General features: G+C 41.4%; 1 protein-coding gene across 1 annotated transcript; it reads right to left on the bottom strand.

Moving 5' to 3' along the window:
• Positions 1 to 8,226: 8,226 nt before the first annotated feature.
• spmip2 (sperm microtubule inner protein 2) lies at positions 8,227 to 15,411 on the bottom strand. Its single transcript, XM_079556636.1, has 4 exons — positions 15,220 to 15,411; positions 13,280 to 13,512; positions 9,479 to 9,540; positions 8,227 to 8,429 (listed from the first exon to the last, which is right to left on the bottom strand). Exons 1-4 carry the CDS (start codon positions 15,395 to 15,397, stop codon positions 8,363 to 8,365), a joined length of 540 nt encoding a protein of 179 aa, XP_079412762.1. The 5' UTR covers positions 15,398 to 15,411; the 3' UTR covers positions 8,227 to 8,362.
• Between the last annotated feature and the right edge of the window lie 357 nt (positions 15,412 to 15,768).

The raw sequence follows: 15,768 nt of genomic DNA, 5'->3' as shown, positions 1-15,768 counted from the left end.
CGGGAAATGCGGCGCTTCCGGTGCGAGGCTAGCCCTTCAAAGTAAGAGTCGACAGAGAAAAGTTTAAGTATAAGCAAAGAAGGAAGATCTGAATGAAAGGTTTATTATGAAATGTCAGTTTTTCAAAAAGGAAAAAGGAAAGCCCCTCACTCCCTTTTTATGCAGTGATTTGTATTAGTTGTGGCACTTTATGTTCAAGTAACTGAATAGTATAGTTACCATGGAGATCAGCCATCTTTGCAGCTGTTAGCATACATTTCCATAGACTAACATTAGCTAAAAACAGTATAAAAAGTGGAGAAAAAAACAGTGGAACGACTCCGTTAGCTGCTGAGATACTGCTGGTAAATACATCTAACACACTGTGGTCTCCAAGTGTTTTAATGTGAACAATAACTCCAGTATTTTAACTTTTAAAATCTCCATTAGTTTACAATGGCTGCTAATCCCATAATGCTTAGCGATATGACGTCACATTCCCGAACTCTATTGTATTGATCATATGCCATAGTTGGAATTAAGCTATACAGTATTGTCCCTGTCCGTTAAATTGTCCTCTGCATTTCACCTATACTTCAGTGTGGTAATAAACCTGTTGTGAGCAGTGGGCTAGTACACTTGTATCTTTTCCCACTCACATCCTTCATGGATTGATGTATTTTTATTTCTGAACTGTCGGCCTAAAGCAGGGGTGTCCTAAGTGCAGCCCGAGGGCCAAATTCAGCCCTCAGACCAATGTTTTGGTTCCCCTCAGGCTTCTTGTTTTATTGACACATGGGAATTTTAATAATTCCGCACAATTAAAACCTCAAACATTAACTTTTATTGTGAGACTGAGCTAGCATTATGGTTCCAAGCCTAAATACAAGTGTGGGGAATGGTTTTAAACCTCTCTTAAATACACACAGTTGAATGTTTGGGTGCATTGACCACTGATCTGTGGCCCTCCATGCCTTATACATGTCAATATACGGCCCTCGGTGAAAAAAGTTTGGACAACCCTGGCCTAAAGTCATCATAGTGTGGACATTTGACCATGAGGTCTATTGCGATTGCAACTTGCCACATGTGAAACAACAAAAACTCCAGCCTACATAAGATTTCTCACGTTTTTTATTAAACGATTGGCACAATTCAGTGACTAACAATTTATTTATTTATTGACCCTTATTTAACCAGGATAGTCCCACTGAGATTAAGAATCTCTTTTTCAGGGGAGTCCTATTGTACATGTTTTTAGTGGTAGGGGAAACCGGAGTACCCGGAGGAAACCTACGCAGACACGGGGAGAACATGCAAACTCCACACAGAAAGGCCCCGTCCAGGTGGGAATCGAACACGGGACCTTCTAGCTGTGAGGCGTGAGCGCTAATCGCTGCGCCACCGTGCCGCCCAATGGTACCTGCTAATGCTAGATCTTGAAGCTTATGTTGATTGTTCTGAAGTCCTGGCAGCGATTCAAAGAGTCGGACGGTGGCAAGCAGAAACAGCTAAATGATCTCGCCCCACTTGCCCCCAGCACCAATAAAACTATATTATTTTAACCTTGTATTGGCTAATTCATTTAATCATTCATCTATTGCATTGAAGCCCAATAAAATGTGGCAGTATTAAGCAACCCAGGCAGCTCAATGTGTTAAAAACCTCATCTAAACCCCCCAAAAACAATTGAAATTTGATATTTATGGCCTAATAACATGGAACTTGGAATTAATAAACTAAAAATAAAAAAAAGAATTGATTTTGATGCTTCAAACTCACATTATAATCCTATGATTGTGCTGGCTCTCATATGTCCAGAAAGTATTATTATTTAAGTTGAGGATGTCTTGCTTCTGTCCGCAGAAGGCGATTCTTCACTCTTGTAATCAGAATGTGACACTACACCCCAGCGAGAGCGGTCTCACGACAGATTCAGGTACCAAAGCTGCCAACAGCCTTCTAATCAAGTTGTTCACTTAACAGCATCACTTCCAAATTGAGTGCTACTTTAAACAACTTGAATCGATGGTTGTTGTCAGTTTTGGCTCTAGATTGGGTGTAGTGTCACATTCTGACCACAAGAACAAGAAGAAGATGCTTCTGCGGATAGAAGCAAAACATCCTCAGCTTAAACAAAACCAGTCCCGCCAATGATTTAAGCTTCACTGCGATTAAAATCCTATGCTTTTAGTTTTTTTTTCCATCTGAATGATTCTTCAAAAAAAAGATGAATGTAAAATTACAATAAGATTCATATTTAAATTTAGAAGTATGGCTGGGGTGAGATGGTGCTGAGAGTTTTGTCTGTTGTGGTGTGACTCAGATCTTCGGCTCTGATGACAGGTAGTCGCTGAATGCACCCGCAGGGATTCTATTTCTCTTGAATACCTTACTTAAGACTCTTTTGTGCCATGGTTTTGCAGTGAGAGTATGGTTCAGTGAACTCTTAATGTGGATCTGCAGATGTCTGACTGTGGCCATGATAAAATCTCCCTCACTTTGTGATAAAAGCGTAGAGGAGGAGCCAAACTCCAGCAGCAGACCTTTGGCAGCTGCTCTGCCGATTGTTTTCAGCATTATGGCTCTGAGCTCAAGGTTCTCAGGGACCAGGACTCTGCTCTCCACCTCTCTGAGTCTGTGAACAAGGTCCACTTGTCGCTGAGTGTCAAGGGGCACATGGGATTTTTGGAGTAGTTTCTTGGCCATGGCTTTGACCATACTGTGAACAGTGGAGGAGGATTGTGGCACCACACTCTCCTGAGGATATGTGGAGCTCAGAGAGTGAGCAGAGGCCACAGTTAAACTTCCTGCTGCTGGAAGGTCTGGTTGATCCAGATGAGATGATAGTCTAGTGGTCTGTGGAGCGCTGGAGACAGTTGGATCGGTGAAGTCCCCTAGTGCATAAGGGGCGTCCTCTGGATCTGTGAAGTCCCCTAGTGCATAAGGGGCCTCCTCTGCATCAGTGAAGTCCTCTAGTGCATAAGGGGCGTCCTCTGGATTGGTGAAGTCCCCTAGTGCATAAGGGGCGTCCTCTGGATCAGTGAAGTCCCCTAGTCCATAAGGGGCGTCCTCTGGATTGGTGAAGTCCCCTAGTGCATAAGGGGCGTCCTCTGGATCAGTGAAGTCCCCTAGTGCATAAGGGGCCTCCTCTGCATCAGTGAAGTCCTCGAGGACATAAGGGGAGTCCTCGGATGGAGTAGGTTCAGCAGAACTGGTTAAATCCAGTGGCATTGTGAACTGCTGTGGTACAGGGAAAGAGGCCTCTGCTTCCATGAAGTCCTCTAGAGGGACCAGGCCCTCTGTTGGACTGACATGGTCCACAGGGCTGAGGGTCACTGATTCAGTGACGTCCTCACTAAGGTCCTCTGGCGGACTTACAGTGTCCTGCAGAGGTGAAGACTGCTCAGTGCTGAGGGTCTCTGGTTCAGTGACGTCCTCACTAAGGTCCTCTGGCGGACTTACAGTGTCCTGTAGAGGTGAAGACTGCCCAGTGCTGAGGGTCTCTGGTTCAGTGACGTCCTCACTAAGGTCCTCTGGCGGACTTACAGTGTCCTGTAGAGGTGAAGACTGCTCAGTGCTGAGGGTCTCTGGTTCAGTGACGTCCTCACTAAGGTCCTCTGGCGGACTTACAGTGTCCTGTAGAGGTGAAGACTGCTCAGTGCTGAGGGTCTCTGATTCAGTGACGTCCTCACTAAGGTCCTCTGGCGGACTTACAGTGTCCTGTAGAGGTGAAGACTGCTCAGTGCTGAGGGTCTCTGATTCAGTGACGTCCTCACTAAGGTCCTCTGGCGGACTTACAGTGTCCTGTAGAGGTGAAGACTGCTCAGTGCTGAGGGTCTCTGGTTCAGTGACGTCCTCACTAAGGTCCTCTTGACTACAGTGACTAGTCAATGTCCCTGTAGTCGGAGGTAGTTTTACTGGCCTGGGAGCTTGCGCTGACCTGAATGGAGCAATAGACGCTCGCTGGTGTCCCTGGGCCAGCAATTGGTCCTTTCTCATTTGCTCTTCAAATCCCATCCTCTCCAGCATGCGGTCTGCAGCCATTTCCTTTGCAATTTTCTTCTTATGAGGGGCCTCAGCTTGGAGAGTCATCTCGCCCACTCTCACCTCCACCGTGTACCAGGGGACGTGCCCTTTATAAGTGGTCTTGATGTGTGTGAACTCCGGGGCCTTCTCCCGCCTCAATGTAAGCACTTCCACAAGGGCACAGACAGGATTTTTGTCAAAAAAGAAATATTGGCGATCCTTAACGTCCACAAGATCAGTGTGGGGCCGACTCCAGTACGGAGTCACAGTCTCTGGCACTGGGAGCGTGGCCAGTTTAGGAACAACTTCTTTGGCAGCTTCTAATTTGGCCTTCTTTTTGGTCGGTCCACTGCCAAAGCCAACAAACTCCCCCACACGCAACTCCATTTGGAAGATTCTTGCCTGCGGTGTGCCGATGTGTTTCAATTCTTTGAACTGCACGTGTAAATTGTGCAAAATGGCTAGGTCGTGCAGGCGAGTTAGGTCAGTTTTATAAACCTCCTCCGGCATTTCTGTCTCCATGTTGGAGGCTTGAGTTTGTGGTCTCTCCTTGTTGAAGCTAACTTCAGTTTGAGACCCGTCTGTCTCCATGATGGAGGCTTCAGTCTGTGGTCTCCTTGTTGAAAATAACTTTGAGGTAATTTCAAGATGAGTCTCTTTCCTTGATGGAGATGACAATAACTTCTACTTTCCTAAATTCACTTCGTCAAAAGCGAGAAAATACAGTCAGTTTTGCTCAGAGTCGTGCAAATGCGTGCGTCTCTTGTGAACTGTGAAATCACTAAACCTTCTAAACATACCATTCTATGCAAATCACCATCAGAACTCCATAGCAACGAAGTTCTGATGGTGATGTCATTCTGTGCAAACGACATCACCATCAGAACTCCACAGCAGGTTTCCATAGCAACCATCTTCTCTCCTGGAACATACAGCAGTAGAGCGGGTCGTCTCATGATCGGAAGGTCAAGGGTTTGAATCCCGCCTCTAGCACAGACATTGCCAAACATGAACTCTGCTTTAGTCTAGCGTTTTTTCCACCTTCATTAGGCACTTAAAAAAAGCAGCGGCATCCAAAAAAATAATGAATACAGAAATAAATAAATAGATACATAAATAAATAATACAAAATAAATAAATACAGAAAAAATGAATACAAAAATAAATAAATAAATAAGTAAATAAATACATAAATATAGAAATAAAGAAATGCACTTATTATAAATGCATGCATTTCTTTGCAAATTTGATCTTTATTTTATTTATTTATTTATAGATGTATGTATTGTTTTGGCAGCCACGGTCCTCCATAGTAGGCGTCAACAGTGCAGCACTGAATATAAGGGCAGCCCATATCCTTCCTTGTAAATGTGCAGTAATTGATAGTCCATCTACATTAGGGTGACCAGGTTTTTCCATTTAAAAACTGGGACCCAATTTGGAAATATGCTGCAGGGGTTCCAAATCCTGACCATCCTCTCCCGCGGTGAATTGTCAGTGTCTCATGACACGCACCAATCCACATTGAGGAGATGCGAGAATTGAATTTTTTTTTAAACTTGTAATTGACTTTCACATGGCCCAAAAGGCAAGGCAAGTTTATTTGTAGAGCACAATTCATACACAAAGCAATTCAAAGTGCTTCACAGTTGCATAAATACAAGAAAGCAAATAGAATCAATAAAAACAGCAACATAGAATTAATCAATTACAGTAAAAGGCAAGAGCAGATAAAAAACTTTCAGTCAAAGAACTGTTTTCAGCCTGGATTTGAACATTGTCAGAGTTGAGGCCTGTCTCACATCCTCATGAAGACTGTTCCAGATTTTAGCTGCATGAAACTGAAACGCAGCCTCACCGTATTTATTATTGACTCTGGGAACCACCAGGAGGCCCCTCCCTGAAGTTCTCAGGGCCCGAGATGGTTCATGTGGCTGTAACATGTCAGAGATGTACTTTGGTGCTAAACCATGAAAAGACTTGTAACAAGCAGAGCTGTTTTAAAGTCTATTCTCTGAGTGACAGGAAGCCAGTGCAGAGACCGGAGCACTGGACTAATATGGACGTATTTCCTGGTTCTTGTCAGGACTCGAGCAGTAACGTTCTGCATGTACAGCAGCTCGTTTAGAGAGGCCAGTGAGTAGGCCGTTACAGTAGTCTAACCTGCTGGAGACAAATGCATGGATAAGTCTCTCTAAGTCTGGTTTTGACACTATTCCTCTGATCTTAGCCATGTTTTTCAGATGGTAAAAAGCTGCTGATGTTATTGCTTTGATGTGGCTGTTTAAGTTCAGGTCTGAGTCCATGATTACTCCTAGATTTCGAACCTGATATTTTGGTTTTAGAGAGAGAGACTCAAGGTGACTGACAACACTTTGTCTTTGTGCCTGTGGGCCAAAAACAATGATCTCAGTTTTGTCTGCATTTAGCTGGAGAAAGTTGTTTTGCATCCACAAACTGATCTGTTGGATGCAGTGACAGAGAGTATCTACAGGCCCACGTTCACCAGCCGTCAGTGACACGTAGATTTGAGTGTCATCTGCGTAGTTGTGGTACGACACATTGTTGCTGTTTATTAGCTGACCCAATGGAAGCATGTACAAGTTGAATAAGAGGGGTCCCAAGATTGACCGGGGCTTGACGCTTTTGAACGATGACTAGACTTGACTTCTTTATGCTTAACTCATGCTTCTCGTACCGGGCGCCGCCATTGCTCTGGCTCCTGTCGGCGTCTGACGTCAGAGTGGAAAGGTCAGGTGGGCCGAGAAGGAGCGCTTTTTATAGGGGACGGGTAGCGCGCAACACCTGTCTCACTACAACAAGTTTATCAATCCCAGGGTTATTTGTGATTTCCTTGTTTAGAACATCTATGATGTCAGAAACTGTTGCGCTGGGATAACTGCTTGTAGTAATCTTGTCCTTGTTTATATTAGATATGGCTCCGTCTCCAAGCACCAGGATATCTCTGGCCCTGACACTTCTGCCACACTTTTTCTCTCGAGCTTTGTTTTGACTTCTTGTCCTCTGTTTCTCTCTGATTTTCTCTGTTTGTTACACTCATCTTCTGAGAGAGGTGAAAATCTGTTTGTTAACTTTATTCCAGGTTCATTTTTACTAGCATTTTGTCTTTGCTTTGACCTGGCACCAAGTTGTCTGTTTAGTTTTGGGAACGTCACGGTATCATTTAGCTTTAGGTTGCAAGTATCAGTTTTTCCAGTCTTCTTACCGTGTTCCACAGGGAGCGTGTCATTTAGTCCTTTATCCATCTCGAAGGCGAGAATTTTGTCCCGCAGTAAAAGAATTTCTTGTTGATAAATCCGACAGCTTTCACAAGAAGATGTTTGCGTTACTCCCGCAGCCATGTTGATAAGACTGTCGACGCTGGTCCAGATGAGTTGTAAAAAAAGGCATAAAATTAATGTTTAAATGTTAATGTTAAATTAAATTTAAATAAATGAATGATTAAAAAGCGAATAAAGAGGCAAGCAGCACAAGCAAGCAGAGGCATGTCTGCACCCTCTCAAAGCAGGAAGGACAAAGAACAAAAACATTCATTTTCAAGTGAAGTGTGTTATTTTGCAGACTACATTGGCCAAAGAAGGGACGACTGGGACAGAGAACGAGTAAAACTGTAGCAAATTAATCATTTTGGAAAAACCTATTGGGATATGGGGCAAAGGACTCAAAACTGAGACCGTCCTGGGTAAATGGGGACATCTGGTCACCCTAATCTACATGGATTTAGGCAAGCATGTAGAATATTTATATATATATTATATAGAATATAATCGCAGATTTCCAGGAAATTAGCTGACCCCCTCAAACATCCAAACACACCAGCTTATACAGTTTTCTTTTGCAGAAAAAATAAGGGAGATTGTTTACGCCCTGGGGAGGATTAGCCAACCGACCATTCTTGTACACAAGTCTCTCGGTGATGCAGGAGATTCTGAATTCAAACACAATAGGACGGCAAAAACTAATCCCACTTTGAATTATGTTAATTTGTTCAAATGAAAGTGATTATTTGGGTAATATAATGTCCCCCCCAAACAACAATGATCCGTTGCCATAATGTTCCGAAATGCATGTGATTCTTGCATTAGTTATTTACTGTAGTAGTGTAGTTGCATATTTCTGTCGTCTTTCCAATGTTAAGCACCTGGATGATAATCTAGACTTGAAACAAAACACATTTTCAAATGGAAAGGGGAATGGAAAAGGGCTTTGGAAAAGCAAAGTGCAAATTGGCATTGTTTATTGATTCATAAGCTCCAGGCCATTTCAAAAACTGACACAAAAAGTTAAATGGAAGTTGCTGCTTCTCTTCTGAGTGAGGGGGGACCATCTGTTGTCAGCGCCCATAGTCTCTGGGAAGCTTCTTCTGCACTTGAATTTGTGAGTTAGTTTCTGTCTTCTTCCTAGGAATAAAGACAAACAAATAAACGTAGGTAGACAAAAAGCCCAGATTTGAAGTGTATAAATATTCTTGCTTGGATTATTGGATATTGAGATGAGTATTTTAGTGAATATTCATGACATGCTGGAAATCCATGTCATAGATGGAGAGCAGGGGTCAATATAACTCCATATGGTGAGTTTATGAGAAAAAGATTTCATAGAAAATCCACCTGTTTTACCTTGTTGTCCACAAATGTGCGACCGCAACTGTGTGACTAAATCATGGCACCGCTTTTTAAAGTTAAGGTGCATTGTGTACCTTCTTAAAAAGAATATATATGTTCTGCATATATATTAGGGCTGTGAAAATGAATCGCGATTAATCTCATTTATTAAAAGCGACAAAGAGCTACTTATGCATCAAAAAAGCTTGTCTATCCTATTACAACTGAAATGATTTTAATTTTGTCCTTTACTTTATAAACCTAAAAGTTTGCAAATTCTGTCCAAAATGTTCAGCACCAAAGAAAATGTATCTAAAAATTGATCAAGCCTTGGGCGAGCAACCAAGAAAGGGCTGAAGAGATCTTGGTTATAAGCTGGCTTTTCCCATAATTATGAAACTGTGAATATTTGGTTGATGAAATGTACAATCAATAATCAAATGCTTTGAATTGAAGTGTTTTATGTTGTACAAAATGCTGCAATTAATCTAATTTCACAAGTGTGATTAATCGTGGGTGGTTAGCATAGGCTCAGTAATGATAGAAATAAAGAATTAGAGATATGATGCCACATGAACAAACGCTATTGAAGAAACCCTTATTGGAACCGCTATTCCACTGAGCCGCTTCTTCAATGGCCTTTGATTTTGGCACTAGACACACTTCTCTTCTATCTCCACAGTGGCTCCATAAGTGCCTATAAATATTTTTGATGAAGTGCACCTGTTGCATTATGAATGTGCTCGCTCAACGCCACATCTCTCTTTCTCGAAGCACACGTGTAACTGGATTCTCAGCATACAGAACACAAGGCTATTAGTGAGTCATACTAAATAAAGACTCACTGTGGAGTTGTTTGGAAGCGCTGGGACATTGCATCCTCCACAGCAGCTCGGATGTCAGTCTTCTGCAAAAGATTCATTTTATATAACGTTTAGGACTTTTGGGGTTCTTTGGGCAAACTAATAGTTTCAAATAAATGTGTTTTAGAAAATGTACCTTTCACCCAAGAGAACAACATAGGTAACAGAGGACAAATTGATCACACTTGCAAACAAACCAAGGCTTGATTAAAAATAGTCATCAATATACAGCCAAATGCCAAATGCCCAATCATCTTCCCCACCATTTCTTATTGTCCTATCTAACAAAGCCTAGAGTGGTGCTCTTGAAATATGGTTAGTATTTCACTCTTTGACATAACAGCGCATCAATAGGTCAGCAAACATAAGGGCCAGGTGCTCACCCCAGGGAACAGTTCTCGGCTCTCTGCTGTTGATTGTTATTGACGTTCTTCTTCTGTCGACCACTGAAAAATCTATAATTGTATTGTGACGACTCAAAGCGTCAACAATTTACCTTGGCTCAGTGGATATTGATTTGCCCATACAGTAAGGCATTTGTTTGTTTAAGGCCTCTTGATCCTGATTCAACCTTAAAAAAACTGACTATTTATTCTTGACATTAGTATAAAACATTTATAATTCTGTCAAACAGCACTTGCCAAATCAAGAAGACTGAGTTGAAAATCATTATCCCCGCTCACTACACTACTCACCACTTTTTTACTATTTTTTATGTCAGACTGCTGTCAGAAAACTTGAGTCTGCTGTGTTTGCATATGCCACTGCCAGTACTAGGGCTACATTCACGGTAAGAGGGGGACTCTAACATTTGCGAGACTAGACTAAAGACTAAAATATGTACAGTAAAATAACAGCATAACATACATTTCTGAACTTTATTGTAGAGGGCTATACCAGTGATTCTCAACTGGTGGGGTTGGAACACCAGTTGAGAATCACTGAGGAATTACTGAAAATGACTGTGAAGTTGTGTTGCTTATAGATCAATGCTTGAATCACGGTGTCCCCCAAGGTTCCGTGCTCGGCCCCCTCCTCTTCACCATCTACATGCTTCCCCTCGGTCTGATCATCCGCCACCATGGACTCCACTTCCACTCAGGGGCGGACTGACCATATGTCCATTCTGGAAGAGCACAGAAGGGCCACTGGGTCTAGGGCCACCGGTCTGGGCCTCTCACTTTACTGTACCCTTACCCCCTGGCGAAACCGAGCTCTGCCCAAATCTAAAAGCTTAACCTCTTAACTCCCGCCTGAACCGAGAGGATCTTTTTCCTCACGTCATCAGATTTTTTCCCCATCATTTTTTTTGTTGGATATTCAACTAATTTTTGTAACTTTTTTGTCATTTTTTGTCACTTTTGTCACATTTTTGTCATTTTTATGTCATTTTTTTGGTCATTTTTTTGTCTTTTTTTCGTCAATTTCTTGTGACATTTTTGCCACTTTTTCATCAATTTTTTGTCACTTTTTTTTCCACATTTTTGTCATTTTTTGGTAATTTTTGGTCTTTTGTAATTTTTTTGGTCAATTTTCTATCACATTTTTTGTCTTTTTTGTCACATTTTGTCACATTTTTGTCAATTTTCTGGTCATTTTTTGTCACATTTCTGTCATTTTTTTATCAAATTTTTGGCTAATTTTTGTGTCATTTTTTTGTCAAAATTTTGACATTTTTTCGTCAATTTTTCGTCAATTTCTTGTGACATTTTTGCCACTTTTTCATCAATTTTTCGTCACTTTTTGGTAAATGTTTTGTCACTTTTTGTCACACTTTTGTCACATTTTTGTCAATTTTCGTACATTTTTTGTGACATTTTTTGTATATTTTTGTCATTTTTTGTCACTTTTTTGCCACATTTCCATCATTGTTCGTCTCAGTTTTGTTGCTATTTTCACAATGTCACCCCTCCCCCCTCTGTACGCATCACATTGGACTCTCTCATACTAAACACACATTAACAACATCACTAAAACATCCTTCTTCCACCTCCGCAACATTGCCCGCCTCCGCCCCTCCCTTACCCATAACCTGGCCCCGTCCTACCTCACCGAGCTCCTGCAACAACACCAACCCACCCGCCGCCTCCGCTCAGCCGACTCCAACCGCTTCACTCCCATCACCCGCACCAAACGCCGGACCTTGGGGTACCGAGTCTTCGCTATCGGCGCCCCCACCCTCTGGAACTCACTCCCACAGTCCATTAGAAACTCTGACTCACTACCAACCTTCAAATCAGTGCTCAAAACCCACCTGTTCAAACTAGGGCTCCTTCCGAAACCATCAGATTGCTAAGAGCTCTTACGCCAAACCGGATGTGCGTCAGCGTCCGCCATGGCAAGTTGCTTCCGAATTGGTCTGTCAGTTAGGAAGTAGTTAGGAAAAGGAGCCTTGATGCTAACTATCATGGCCACTTCAGCATAGGGACCTCTGATGCTAACTAACCAGTGATTAGGAGCTATGTGCCATCCCACAAGCCACTGCGACAAATCCCCCCACCCCCCTCGCCCCCACCCTCGTGTGATTCATGCGCAACCACTGTTGATTGACAGGAGCACATTTAATAATAAAAATAATAATATTTAAAAAGTAAGATTCTGCACAAGCCAAACTTTATAAAAGTGACAAAATCCATGTTGTCGTCCCCACAGCTCAGTCACATGTCAGTGTTAAAGAGGAAACTCAGTAAACTTAAGCCACATGGATCATTTGCTGTTGTAGCTTTATGAAACAGCTGTTGAAATAAAAAAACACTAAAGGGAAATGTATGGATCATTTGGATTTATTTTTCTCTTAACTTTAAAGAAGAAAAACAGCTGTTGGTGATGTCACTTCCCTTTCCCCTGTTTAAGGATGGATGGATTGTGCAAATGCTGCTGAAGGTCTAGTTCACAAACTGCATAGAGGTCTAACAGTTGTTGACCCCATGAAAGGTTAAGGAGTTTGTTGCTAGTGTTAGTGCTTAGAGGCTACAATTTGATGGTTTCGGACGCAGCCTAGCTTTTCCTTAAACCCCTTTTTTGTTGTTTAATCCCCCATGTAAAGCGTCTTTGAGTGTCCAAAAAAGCGCTTTACAAGTTTGATGTATTATTATTATTATAATTATTACTAATGCTTGAAGCTCACATACATAAGATGGACATATTATGGAAAATCAAGCTTCTCAAAGGTTTATCATATTCTATTCTATTCTATTCTATTCTATTCTATAAGCTTGGAAGGGAGAACCACACTGCAAAAAGTAAATATCAAGCATTGGCTTAAATGACTTGAATTGAGGAAATGTATCTTGTTTTGAGCGGTTTTCACTCATTTAGACACTTTTCCTGATCGGAGCAAGTTTACTTTGCTTGTTTGAGGACATTTCAGACCAGTTCTAGGGTAAATCTCGCTTGAAATAAGAAAGTAAAATTGCCAATGAGATAAGACCAATTGTCTTACCCCATTGGCAAAGAAAATTACCTGAAATAAGGACGAAATGTATCGAAACGAGTCAGAAAAATCTCAGAACAAGTGAAATAATCTAGGACAAATGCCCAGCAACTTCTTCACTAGTCAAAACAACTAAAATTTGGATTATTGTGCTCAAATTGAGATGTTTGTACTAATCTAGTTAAATACTTTTTGCAGTGCATTGATTCAACCCCACAAAGACAAAAGGACTCCTTGTTGTCGGCTCTGGGCTTTATGATTAATAAATAATTGCAACTTTTTCCAATTATGACCATTAAAAGAGGAATTTTGCAACAATTTGCCTTTCATCTTACACTGTGAGAATGTACCTTGATTTGCATGTTGCTGAGTAGCACGTCCTGGTTGAGCAGCTGGTTGTAGTGCCAACCCCAGCCCACTCCCCCTACGTAACTGTCCCGAGACAAGTGGGCAGGCGGGGTGTGGGGGGCGGGTCTCCACAGGTAACTCAGGTCCCCTGTGGCCTCTGCCGACACGCTGCCTTCACCGATGTACCGGGGGAAGTCACACAACCGCGGCCTGTAGTCGCCAACTCCATCTGGGCCTAGGGATCAACAGCGAGTGCATTTGTATCATTTCACATTGAGGAATCAGGAATGTGTTGTTGTTTTTTAAAGTCACGGTAACGGTGACGGCAACAAAATGACCTAATACAAAATTAGTCGACACAATTTGCATTTGACTTTTTGCAGAATAAGAATAATTTGACTAAATCTTGCATTTGATAAAAAATCTAGAGACCCGCCATGTGACTAGTTTGTTAGCACATTGCTTTCTAAATATGTGTGTTTTGGCTTCTTAAAGTTTGATTTGATTACAAGATTTTCAATGAAGGCAGATTTTTTCTCTTTAAGCGAGTATTCTAGCCCCTCACTGGCTGAAGTGACTGAATGTGTATTTTTTTTAACCTCTTAACCTCTGCCATAACAAAGTGCATTTTCTCCAGTTCAACTTTGCCCATATCTAAAAGGTTACAACCTTTAGGCCAATGTAACGCCTCATTTGAAAGCTAAGACCTGCAAAACTCATTATTTTCAACAGATCTTTTTCCTTGCATTGTTGCCGCGTTGTAGTCACTTTTTGACGCTTCTTTTCATTTCTTTTTCATCACATTTTTGCCACTTTTCTATTACTCTTTTGTTGCTCTTTTGTGGCCTTTTTGTTGCATATTTTCCACCCATTTTTGTCACTTTTGTTTGTCACTTTTCTGTCATTCTTTGGTTTCTTGTTTGTTGCGTTTTTGTCTCATTTTTGTCACTGTTTTTTCAAGATTTGGGTGATGACAAACTGGAGAAAATGTGCTCGGTTCAGGTGGGGGTTAAGAATGTAATTATGTAGTTTTATATAACTGCCTGTTCTGGATCATTTTGCAACCTATACTGTATGTCTGTGGAAAGCTTTTTTTCTTTCTTATTATTCTAGATCAGTGGTGTCAAACACATTTTGGGTCGTGGGCCATAACTCCCTGGTCAGGGTGTGCTGAATATCATAAACGTCAAAATATTAATTTAAGAACGTTTTAAATGTATAGGGTCCATAATAGTGATATAAGGACACTGTGCTGCTTTGCAATTTCAACAAAACAAATCATTTTGGTGTTGACTTGAATAAAAATACTACTAATAAAAAAATCAGATTACTTTTTGATTCTTTTCAGTAGAACTTGTCAAAAACTAATTGGATGTGTAATGCTGCCCAGTTCATTGTAACACCTTGCACATTGTGCCGCAAATGGGTTTTTATTATCATTATAATCAAATGGTTTCTACTATGGTTAAAAAGAATTGAAACCACACTTACCTTTAAACGTTTCCCTCTCTATCCCAAGGGTAACAGGGATTTCAGTTCTAGAGAATGTCTCAGGGGCAGGAAAAAAACCCCGGGGGTAAAACTCTGTGTTAGAACCCGGCTCAAGAGTTTTAGGCACAGGTTACAGTGCCATCGTGTGTCCATTTGAAGCAGGAAATTGGCTATTTTCTATCATAAATTACTTTCAATTTGTATAAATACGCACCTCTCTCCCAAATTTGGAAGCAACTGCATATACAGTGCCTTTTTTCTTAATAAATGTTGCATAGGTAAAACGTGGACTGCATATCTCATGTCCCTATCTTTCATATTACATCATGCGTGAAAAATCTTTAATTTGTGCCCACCCACATATCTCATGGTAGGTATCAAGCCACTGTATGTAGCCATGATGGAAAAGTAAAGCATACAGTCTAGCAAAATCTCGTCATCTCGTCCATACCTGTAAAAAGGATCCTCTGTCCGTAGTGTGGTTTTCCGGGCGTTCCGTCCCTGTTGTTAGTCATTGCTCTCATCAGGGCTCCTGTAGAGGCTCCTATACACAGATAGTGTATCCGTGGTTCACTGATAACATGAGCCCAGTGGCCTGCTTGGGTCTCGGGGTCATGACTGGTTGCCATGGCGTCACTGCTCTTGACCTAGAAACAACAACACAGGATGGTTCACTTCTGCTGCTCGAATATATCCACTTGGTTAGATATTCTATCTGGATGAGTCATGTGTCATTTGTGAACTTAATGGGGAAAGTTACGCATTGTTGCATTTTGAAAAAAAGAAAGAAATGATAATAAATTAGATACGATACAATATGAGGTCCTATTGTAAATATACAATGAAATAAATCTGTATTTCACTCTAAATGTGGGTTCATTTGTATGCCTATAACAACATAAACAAGAGTTTTGTCACAATGTGAAACAAACCATAAAAATCAGCCATCTCTGTCATTGCAATGGCTGCATCTAAAAAGTGTCAAGATAGCTCCTTTCTC

The sequence above is a fragment of the Gobius niger genome (genome assembly GCF_951799975.1).
Source record: "Gobius niger genome assembly, chromosome: 5".
In the NCBI taxonomy this organism is placed as follows: Eukaryota; Metazoa; Chordata; class Actinopteri; order Gobiiformes; family Gobiidae; genus Gobius; species Gobius niger.
This window is presented reverse-complemented; position numbering and strand designations above follow the sequence as displayed.

Coding starts and splice junctions, on each gene's coding strand:
- spmip2 (XM_079556636.1), bottom strand. CDS start 15,397: ATGGCAACCAGTCATGACCCCGAGACCCAAGCAGGCCACTGGGCTCAT. Junction 13,513..15,219: donor ACAGAGGATCCTTTTTACAG/GTATGGACGAGA, acceptor GTTGATCCCTAG/GCCCAGATGGAGTTGGCGAC. Junction 9,541..13,279: donor TCAGCAACATGCAAATCAAG/GTACATTCTCAC, acceptor AATCTTTTGCAG/AAGACTGACATCCGAGCTGC.